The sequence below is a fragment of the Arvicanthis niloticus genome, chromosome 2, assembly GCF_011762505.2.
Source record: "Arvicanthis niloticus isolate mArvNil1 chromosome 2, mArvNil1.pat.X, whole genome shotgun sequence".
In the NCBI taxonomy this organism is placed as follows: Eukaryota; Metazoa; Chordata; class Mammalia; order Rodentia; family Muridae; genus Arvicanthis; species Arvicanthis niloticus.
In genome coordinates, this window is record NC_047659.1 from 36,750,491 (window position 1) to 36,761,951 (window position 11,461).

An 11,461-nucleotide genomic window follows, 5' to 3' on the forward strand; every position below is an offset into this window, starting at 1 on the left:
GACAGTTTCTGTCTTTATGAATAGACTTCTATTTTCCCAAACAATCCCGAAAGCCTAATTATAGAATTGAAATGTTTAAATAAAAGCCATTGACATATCTTATTTTTTTAAATTGCTATTCAAGTTTGATGAATAGGTACAAATTCTCCCATGAGGAACCACGGCAGTTAAGATAGATAACAACTGTAATTCATGAACGGCGTGCAAGCTTTTGCACAAGACTCATTACACATTAGTAATGATTTGGGAAATTGTCATTTTACTCCAAGAAGATTCATTCAAATTAGTTTTGATGGTAATTCCCCACTTGTGCAGAGCTGTGGAGGAAAGCTGAGCAGTCCCTGTGATCCCACTTAACTCAGTCAGTTCTGGAAGATGTCTCTGGCTTTGTAAAGCTGGGAGCCTGCCTTGTTCACATCCAGTGACTCTCATTCCATGAATACAGATAAAGTAGCTGGGACACAGCACATACCTATGTGTGGGAATGGATGCAACAGTGACAAACAAATATCAAAGTAATTTTATCTGCCTACTCCAAAGGTAGATTGATATGTTACTGCAAGTTACGTTACTCGGTAATAATTAAAATGAGATGTAGGCTGGGAAAGATGCCTTGGTGAGTAAGAATGCTCACTCTGCCAGCATGAGGGCCTGAAGTTACATTCTCAATACCCACATCAAAATGCCTCAACCTTTTGGGGCAAATATAGGAAGACTGGTCAGCCTGCCTAGCTGAACCTGTGAAACGTTGGTTCAGTGAAAGACTCTGTCTCAGGAGAATAAGGCAGAGAGTAATACAGAAAGACACCTGTCATCTTACTCAGCCCTCCAAGTGTGTGTGCAGGGGCATATGCATCTGCACACTCATGTACATATGCCACACATATAATACACACACACACACACAATATAGAACTATAGATCTACTTTTATAGACAGGAACACATACAGGTAAATTAAATAAGCAGATTATAAAAATGTGTACACCACCGTTAAGTCACCCGGCACTGTTTGTTATGCATGTGAGACACTTTCCTAAGGCTTCCCTTGCATTATAAGATACATTGTATACCACCAACTAGCTACTATTATTATTTCCACTTCCTAGAGGGTAAAGCTGAAATGTCAAGAAGCTAAATCGCTTCTTGAGTAACCCTGCAAGTAGTGGTGGCAGGCTTCAGATACAAACAGGAGTCTCTCTCTTTTTTTGTCTGTGTACTAGATAGTACCTGGACTGCACAGGCACCTTGTGTTTTTATACTTTACCGATCTCTATAGATACTACTGGCTAGGATTTGTTTGTTGTGGTTGTCAACCTGACACATGTTAGAGTCATCTGGAAAGAGGAAGACCTCAAGTGAGAACATTCTTTCATCAGATTGTCCAGTAGGCAAGTCTGTAGGGCTTTTTTTGGATTCATCACTGATGTGGGAGACTCCAGGCCACTGTGAGTGGTGGCACCTCTGGGTAGATGGTCTTCAGTGGCATATAAAAGCAGGCTAAACAAAGCCAGGAAGCAGCACTCCTTCATGGCATGTCCTTCAGTTCTGTCCTTGAGTCCCTGCCCTGACTTCCCTCAGTGATGACTAGTTATTACCTGTAAGTATATAAGGAAATAAACCCATAAACCCTCTCCTTTCCAAGTAACTCTTGGTCATGGTGTTTATCTCAGCGACCAGAGCATCATGTCTGCCGCATATTTACTTGCTTTGGCAGAGCATGGTTATCCCTAAATTGTAGAACTATGGCAGATTTTTTTTTCCATTTGCTTTTCTTTCTGTATGATTGAATTTCAAATGCTAAAATAACTACAGGTGATGTAAAATTTGAGAAAAAAAATTGTGTCTGAAACTCAATCAAATGAATGAATTTGATAGTTCTTAATGTTTCAATTTATTAATTATTATTAAAGAAATATTAATATGTGAGTGGAGGTGCATGCATACAGTGGTGAGCGCATGGGGGGGGGGGGGATGGACAACTCTTAGGACTTGCTTCTTTCTTGCCACATCTTGGGATCCGAGAATTGAGCTGAGGTCATCAGACCTGTGAAGAAGCACCTCTACCCACTGAACTACCTTGTCAAGTGGAAGACGCATACTTTCCAGCTCATCTTCACAATTTTATCTGAGGCAGGAAACAAAGATAGGAAAAATTATGGACACATGGGAGGGAAAGCACGGGGGGTGGGGAGGGGAAGCCTTTTATCCCAGGTCTGGTTTATATGTCCTGCTGATGGAGACAGGTAACCTCAGGTACCACTGACCAATGATAGGGCCAAAATTGTTTACGGAGACAATATAATTTTTTTTTCTCAAGCTACCTTGTCAAATGTAAGAACAAATTGTGTATACTTTAGCCTAAAGTTATATAGAACTTCAAGCTCCCCACATTCTCCTCCCACTCCTAAATCTAAACCATACCCTTCATAAATCACCTTATACCTTTATTCAGAGAAATATTATTTTTTAAAAAAAAACAAATATCATTTTAAAAAAAATTATTTATTTATTTTTGTACACTAGTGTTTTGTCTGCATGTATGTCTGTGTGAGGGTGTCAGATCCCCTGGAGCAGGAGTTACAGACAGCTGTGAACTGCCATATGGATGCTGGGAATTGAACCCAGGTCCTCTGGAAGAACAGCCAGTGTTCTTAACCACTAAGTCATCTTGGTCTCTCTAGCCCCAAAAGAAAATTCTTGAACTTTTAGCATTGGTGTAAACTATATCTCTGAGGAGTGTTCTGAAATGGGGAAGAATGATTTCTGAGCAATCTTTAGAGATGTAACTTGAGTCCAGCAAAATTCTACAAATATTTATTGCAAAGATAACTAGATAGACTCTCTCTTGAGAAGCTGTTATCAGTGTTTGGGTCTACCCTATTTTTTCCTGGGTGCTTCTCTATTAACCCCTGTGTTTAAGATCATGTTAAAAATGTCATTTACAAAATCTTTAATTCTACTTTATATTGGGCCTCCCATATCCATATATTCTTTTTTTTGTTGTTCATTGAGCAACAAACTCTGGGTTTGTCTGAATAGAGATTCCTAACAGACAGGAAACCCTTCAGGCTGATGTAGAGAATGGGCTAAATGGGGGCTTGTCTGGGACTCAACTAAATCATTGGTGGATTTCATTGGCAGTTCCTTAGCTGATCTGCTCTGATAAACACAGCTTATATTTTATCTTAGTTTCTTTGTTTCTGTTTTCTGGCCAAAGACCTATTTGATGTTTATTAAAATAAGTGTTATTAGAAATGAAGGTAAAAATCTCCTAGCATTGACTACATCCCATTCTTGGATCAGATAAAACAAAGCGTAGCTTATCTAGAAGGACATTTCCATGAGCTCTGATTTACCAATGTCAAGGCATTCTGTTGCCTTAAGGAGATCAGTCTGAGATGCCATAGGAAAGCTGTCTCCCCAAACAGCACATTCCAGGCTGAAACGTACTAGAAATGGCCACTTCTAAACTTTATTTTGACCCTATATCTTAGATCTATTTGTCTTTTAATAAATCTCCAACACTATCATATTATATATCCATAAAATTATCTTTTTTGTCAAAGCTCAGTTTTGCTTGAATGGAGGTTTCTAAGAGAAAGAGACCATGTTAGCCTAATGTGGGAACAAAGTAAAGCTGTTTTTCATCTCCATCACTGCTGGCCCTTTGAAATACCATTGTCTTACATGTGCAGGTGGGTTTTTAAATTCTTTCACTTTTGAAAATTTTCCAAGTTTTGGAATTTACAAAAGGGTCTCTGATGGCCTGGATATTATGATGGATAAGCTAGCAACGAGTAGACTATTTCATTATTTACCAATGGAATTGAATGTCGAAATTCTGCTGGTGATGAGAATTGGTATTTAAGTTGAGGAGCTTCTTCCACCAGTTGTCGCTCACCTGGGTCACGTGCTATAGCTTCAAATTTCCTTCCTCAAGGGGAAAACTGAAGCATAAGTAGATGTGAAAGAGAATGGTACAGTGTTCATAGAAAACACATTAGGGATTAGAGGGGTAGCAAGATGGCTCAGTGGGTAAGGGCACTTGCCACCAAACATGACAACTTGAATTTGATCCCCAGAACCCATATGCTTGAGGAAGAGAACTGACTCTTAAAAAAATTGTCCTCTGACAACTGCATGCGTGTATGTACACACACACATACACACACACACACAAAATTAAGGTTTTAAACTTCAGAATTAGAATTTGGGCTATATTAAGAAAAGAAAAACACTTTTAAGGATATATTTTTGTGTGTGTGTCCAAGAACAGAATTGTCCACACGAGCCTTTTTGTTACATTATTATCAGTGTGCACCATTTCTGTACTTACTCATTAAGAAGGCTTCTTCATCTTTATCTTTAATGCTTAACAAAGCACCTCCTTGCATCAGGCATGAAGAATGTGCCTCATTCCAAGAGAGAGACGAGAGCAGGTTGAATTGGTAGCAAATGTGTGAATCACCATCCCTTTGCCACATAGCATCACAGAACACCTTTGTAGAGGCTGAAAACAAAGTTTGTTAAAAACACTCATGGCAGTATTCTCTCTGCAGTGATATCTAAGATGCATTTAAAGAAAACGATTCCAGCTTGCAAGCTCCGAAACTTCAGTGCCTTGACTAGGTCTTTATGAGAAATATGCATTGCTCTTCCATTGATATCTTGTGGTTAAGTGTGTTCTAAATTTACCTCAGGAAGCTCAAGAAATGATCAGTAAAGAGTCTCTGATACATCCAAGGGAATAAGAGAAGTTAGTTTTAAGAGAAAGAAATGGAAATGAAGTATTTTTGGAAATAATATTTTGATTCTTTAATAAGCAAGCATCTAGAATTCCATGTTAAACTTGGGAATTGAATAGTTTCTTAGGATACTCCTTAATACTGTTCCCAAACCCTTTCTCTTCTAATTCCAAACTCCCAAGATGGGGTGAACGTGATGGAGTATCTATATGTGTCAAACATGAACACAGTTTCACCCAGCATAGGGATAATGATATCAGCATTAAGTAGTTCTTTCAGACAAATAGAAACACAATCCACTTGTAAGGCACCAGTCAAGATTTCATAGTGTGCTTAAAAGTAAATTTAATAGAGTATGAAGCATAGATCTGAAATTTGAAGTTTATTGAAATGACAGAAAACAAAGGCCTAGTTGTGTGCTTTTGCTAAAATTCTTAACCAACACCTGAGGTGAACTAATTCTCAAACACAAACTCAGTCACACAATTACAAAGTGTAGAAAATGTCACCTGTATTTTGGCATATGTATAACTGACGGACAGGCAATGTGCTACAGTCTAGACTGTTCTTTTCCCAAGTATAGCCCTTAAAGTAATGTGACGTCAGGACACTTCCCAAGACAGTTTGGTACATAATGTCTATAGGGTTCTTCTACAAATACATCATGTATACCACCACATCGAAGACTCCTAGATTCCTGTGTTTAAGAAACCTGATTAATACTAATTTGATATACATCCAACTGACTTGACAACGAAATCTCTTTTGTGTGTTCTTTCTTTTTTTTTTAACCTAGAATACTTAGATAACTCCATTGAGAAATGTTGAAGTTTGATTTCATGTCTAGTTACTGCATACTTTTTCAAGAACCAAATTAGTTCATTGGAAGTTAGTAAATAATTTACAGCTAAGGACACCTACAGTATTTCCTGCCTGATACCTGTGTTTATAAACGAGTTCAGTATTAAAGAAAGACAGAAAAAAATGATTGTCACCAAACAACATTTAAGGGAGGGGAGGGAAAAAGAGGTGGGGGAAAGGGGAAAATTTAGAAACCACTTTGCTGGGATAATTAGAACGCTCTCATTGAGATGGAATCCAGCATTGGCTTTCGATGGAAGGTAGGCCTTCTCCTGGAATGGACAATACACTGGGTTTAGATTTTAGATTGGCTACGTTCCCCTGGCATGGCATTGATTGAAAGCTTTCAAAAGAGATGTGGAGAGTAACACAGCTCATGGAGAGAAGCAGCCCATGGAGAGAAGCAGCCCTTTGGAGATTAGCACCCAGGGCTGCCTGCACAGAACTATAAATTCTAACAGCTGAGTTAAACAAATGTGAGTGGTAAATGAGCTGACTTGTTAGTGTCTACTGCAAACACTTGACTGAAGTTTCTCTATTATATAATCTTAGACCTCATCACAGATAGTATAAACCCAAGTCAAATCTAACATACCCCGGCTATGCATACCCAGCCCACAAGTATCACCCACAAAACCCTCACGGCAACTATTTAATATGGAGAATTTGAGGAAGTCCTGAAATCAGATCACATTGAAAGGGCAGGACCAGCTCTTGACAAAAACAGAACCCGGGTGACAGCTTTTCTTATCATGTGCATGGCTGTGGTCTGTATTATAATTCAGACTTACTGTCAGGTCTTTCTCCATGTCAGGAGTGAGCAGCAGGTACCCTGTCCCCAGGACTAACCTCTGCCTGTTACCACCCTCAAGTAATCACAGGCCACTCAGACATACCTGCTTTATGGAAGGGCTTTGACGTTTTCCCTTAAAGACAGTCTTTCCTAGTGCTTGTTTCAGGAAACATCTGCTTTACAACCAGGAACAGGTTTTAAACGTGTGTCCTTGATCCCCAAACCAGACCTGATCCAGAAACTGAGAGCAGGGAATCACCTTGCTTTTTTTTTTTTTTTTTTTTTTTTTTTGGTTTTGTTTTGTTTTGGTTTGTTTTTTCTGCTACAAAATTTGTTACAGTGTCTCTCAGTGGTCATTCCAGATGAGCATGGCCAATCTAGGGTTTACACTACTCTGTATTAGCCATCTCAGGCCATTTGACCTAAAGGCAACAATGACAGATTTCATCTTAATGATGAAGGATTCCATTTCAATGAGGATATTCTAGGTACCCCAGCAAAGTGGTTCCTAAAAAATTTTTCCTTTCTCTTCCTACTTTCCCCTCCCTTAAATATTGTTTGGTGACAATCTTGTTTTCTTTTGATTTTAATATTGAACTCATTTATAAATATATGTATCAGCCAGAAAATACTGTAGACATCTTTAGACATACAAGGTCTCAGCCATTGGGTCAGTTCCTTCTCGTTTTCTCTCACCATGGACTCTATGATCTTCCTTGGACTTTTCTATTAAGAATTTCTCTTCTGTGTAAACAGTTTAATCCTCATACTGAGATTTTCCCTTATGTCTAAAACAGGTTAATTGGTGAATGTAGGTCAGAACCCCACTTTTGTTTTCTGAGAAACCACATTGAAGCCATGAAGTGATTTCACTTTCCTGAATCTTTAGTGCCTCAGTTACCCCATTTCCAGATGCATTTCAAGATGGCTGAGTATCTTTTGTCTTTAAAAAAGAGTAAAAAAAAAAATCTCCCTAATTTATTCTCCCTATCCTAGCTATTTCCTTCTATCTCAATAACTATATACTTTTATGCACATACTGTCTGTAATTCCCCATCTCCTAAAGTTTTTATTGCAACATAAGTCATACACTATGTAATTCAGCTATTGAAATTCCATAATTCAATCTTTAGTATAGTCAGAAGAGTGTGGAAGCATCATAATTGTTTTAGAATGTTTAAATTATATAAAGAAGAAACACAGCACTATTGAGGCCTGACTCCCCACTTCCCTTTTGGTCCTCATTCCTACCGCCTCCAGCCCATTTAGCTTTATTGTATTACAATGGCAGTCATTAATGTAGTTTCTGTATCTATATATTTGCTTTTTATACATTTCATATAACTGAAATTATATAATATGTGCTGTTTTGTGCCTGGCTTTGTTCTCTTCAAATTATGTTTCTAAGATTATTTATGTTATGGCATGTATCAGTATTTCATTTTTCTTTTACTTCTTAATAATATGTATTATATAATATGATACTTAGAAGTTTGTCCATTTGACATAACTAGAGTCATGCTGGAGGAGGGAACCTTAATTGAGGAATTGTCTCCATAAAGTTGGCCTGTGAACATGTCTGTGGGACATTTTCTTGATTAATGGTTGACACGGGAGGGCTATGGTGGATTGAATAAGCTCTCATATTTGAATGTTTGGTTCCTGGAGTATTTGAAGGGTCACAGTAAAGAAACTGCTAACATGACTGCTTCATGTCATGGTTAAGGGGAAAGTTTTTATTATAGATGAGAGAGAGAGAGAGAGAGAGAGAGAGAGAGAGAGAGAGAGAGGAGAGGAGGAGAGAGGAGAGGGGAGAGGGGAGAGAGGAGAGGGGAGAGAGAGAGGGGAGAGGGGAGAGGGGAGAGAGAGAGGGGAGAGGGGAGAGGGGAGAGGGGAGAGGGGAGAGGGGAGAGGGGAGAGGGGAGAGGGGAGAGGGGAGAGGGGAGAGGGGAGAGGGGAGAGGGGAGAGGGGAGAGGGGAGAGGGGAGAGGGGAGAGGGGAGAGGGGAGAGAGGAGAGAGGAGAAGAGAGAAGAGAAAGAGAAGTAGACTGAACATGACCAGAGCTCTCTGTGAGAGGAGATGAAATAACCAGAGACAGAGAATGGAGGGCATATGGTGAGAACAGACAGGTTCTAAGGTAGATGAGTAGCTGGGGGAGGGAAGCCCATTATCTGGAGGGACTGAGGGCAGAGGAGGAGGTGAGGGGAGCTAGGATGCTAGTGTGGACTTTGAAATCTGTAACAGGTATTTTATGATCCTGAGGATTCTGGAAGCTAGTATGGGCTTTGATACACAATGTCAACGGAGCCATCCATCTCTTCTGCCCAGAGGTAAGGGAAAAGTCCTGTCTCCATTTGACAGATGGGAACCGGTTTTACAAGTTCTGAGGAACGAAGACAGCTAACCTCCAGAAATCCCCCTACAGTTCAGGTTGAGCTCCTTTTGGATATTTGTAGAACCTTTTGTAGTTTGGGGAACTGGAAGTGCTTTTGGATCCAACACCCAGGTGGTGAACTATTTAGGAGGGATTAGGAGGTGTGGCCTGTTTGGGGGAAGGTATGTCCCTGAAGATGGAATTTGAGGTTTCAAAGCCCACTTGTGCAGGTAAGATATAAGCTCTGAGGGACTGCTCTACTGTCACAGCTGCCTGACTGCACACATCCTGCCATGATGGTCACAGGTGCACCCTCTGAAACCGTAAGCAATCCCCCAACTAAATGCTTTCTTTTATAAGTTTCCACATTGTGGTGTCTCTTCACAGCAATAGAAGAAGTAACTAAGACAAGGGGCTTGCTCACTGGGGGTGGTACCACCCCTGGGGACCTTTGGATTGCATAAAATCAAGATTCCTTTTATATTCTAGCTACAGTGTCCCCACAAGGCAAGTGACTTGTGAATATTTTCTCCCATTTGAAGGAGATCTTTGGTGGTGAGTGTTCTGGGAACAAAACGAGGGGCATTAATCACACAGAGCAAGGACTGAATGACCTAACTGCTCTTCTCAGTGTCTTGATGGATTCTTTGAAGCACACATTTTCTTGGTTTTGTTTTATTTTTTAAATTATTGATGAAGAGAGATATAACACATTGTTGATCCATTTTAGGGACTCTGGTGAGGGTGGTGATTATGATTGGTACCAATCTATCCCGTTTCATCATTCAAATTACTGGTTGAAACTATATTAACTGAGCAGAGCCTGGGGTGAATTGGGTCATCCCAGAGGATAGAATTCCAAAAATATCTCCAGATGTAATTCTCTCTCTGTGTGTGGCAGCATACAACCCAGACAGAGCTGGCACGGCCCAGACTTGCCTCTAAACAAGCCAGAGTTGAACCCTGCTCATTATGCCTATTTCCTAACAGAGTTTAACTCCACTCTTAGAGTTAGTATGTTTGTCCATGTGTTAAGTTGAAATCTTGCTCCTTTACAATCAACTTTTACTAACAGCAGCCATCATTTTACACACAGATATTTTAAAGATGTTCCTTGTAAATTTAGATGAGACACAGGAGTGTGAATCTTTGTTTCCTTTCTCTCTGTGTCCTGTCTACTTGTTGACTCATGGAAAGGGCTCTCAGCCAACTTGGATTGCATTCCTTGACCCGTCATTTTGAGTTATGTTGGCCACCAGAAACCGAAAGCAATACGGAAGGGAGAAAGGAGAAAGACGGTTCTAATGTACACCATATCAACATGTTCTCTGCTGCTGTGGGGAGGTCAAGGAGCAGGAAGCCAGTGGGCTGAGGAAGTGCTCCTCCCCATCACCTCCTGGCACTGCCCGACCTCCCATCCCCCCCTCAGCTGAACAAATAGCCTGGGGGAATAAAAAAAGCCCTAAGCTCAAGAAAACCAAGCTCCAAGGGGGAAACTGAAGTTGGCTGCAAATGGCAGGGGTGGGAGGTGGGGGTTGGGTGACAGAATTTAAGAAAATTGTGCTGGTCAGTTTGTCAACTTGACACAAGCTTTGGTCATCTGGGAAGAGGGAACCGCAATTGAGAAAAATGCCTCCATTAGTATGGCCTGTAGACAAGTCTGTGGAGCAGTTTCTTGATTAATGTGTGTGGGCACCCCGGCAGGGGCTCCTAGGTTGTATAAAAAAGCAAACTGAGCAAGCCATGAGAAGCAAACCAGTAAGCAGTGTTCCTCCCTGGCCTCTGCTTCAGTTCTGCCTCCAGGTTCCCGCCTTGACTTCTCTTTATTGTAGATGTGTTTGGGACTAGGGGCCAAATAAACCCTTTGGCCCCTAATTGCTTTGTTTATGTTCTTGTGGACATGCCATAAGAATTAAACTAATTTATGGCCCTTAAAACTCTTCACATCTCCGGGCAGTGGTGGCGCACGCCTTTAATCCCAGCACTTGGGAGGCAGAGGCAGACGGATTTCTGAGTTCGAGGCCAGCCTGGTCTACAGAGTGAGTTCCAGGACAGCCAGGGCTACACAGAGAAACCCTGTCTCGAAAAACCAAAAAAAAAAAAAAAAAAAAAAAAAAAAAAAAAAAAAAAAAAAAACTCTTCACATCATCCTGGTGTGTAGATAGAATAAGCCTGAAATAACTTGCATAGGGGATTCCCTGGTGAAGAATTACATGTTCCAGGTTCACCTTAGCACTTGTCAAAAATGCAGATGCCTGGGTCCTACATCCTGGACCACAGGGCCTCATCTCCCAGGTAATTCTAGTGTATCACCTCCAATATTTTCTGCACTTTCTGGCACAGAGCAAGACTGTCCATCTTTGAGGGGAACATTCAAAGCTTTAAAACTCTTAACACTCACCACTGTCTATGCCTAGTCTAGTGGTAGGACCAGCCATGATGAGGTTAAATCGTGCATTCATAAGTAAAGGAATCTATGCTGCAAGGACAGGGATGGAGCTCAGTGGCAGAGTGCTTGCCTTGGCCTGACAAACCCTTCAGGTTCAGTACCCAGCACTGCCAAAACAAAACATGTGCTGAATAGTGATAGCCTGTCCCCATGTGTGCTTACTGAGCGCCCGCTGCTCTTGGTGTCTTCGATATACTGTCGGATTGAACACAATAATCCTAATAGGCAATGCTATG

At 40.7% G+C, this 11,461-nt stretch overlaps 1 protein-coding gene across 2 annotated transcripts in view; it reads right to left on the reverse strand.

Annotated features, from left to right (window-relative positions):
- The window catches only part of Pla2r1 (phospholipase A2 receptor 1), a 122,638-nt gene that overhangs the window by 83,559 nt on the left and 27,618 nt on the right, over nt 1-11,461 (reverse strand). For both annotated transcript variants that reach the window (XM_076928811.1, XM_034496575.3), the window contains exon 4: nt 4,339-4,512. In XM_076928811.1, coding sequence (XP_076784926.1) covers nt 4,339-4,512 — 174 coding nt within the window. The remainder of the gene's footprint in view (nt 1-4,338; nt 4,513-11,461) is intronic.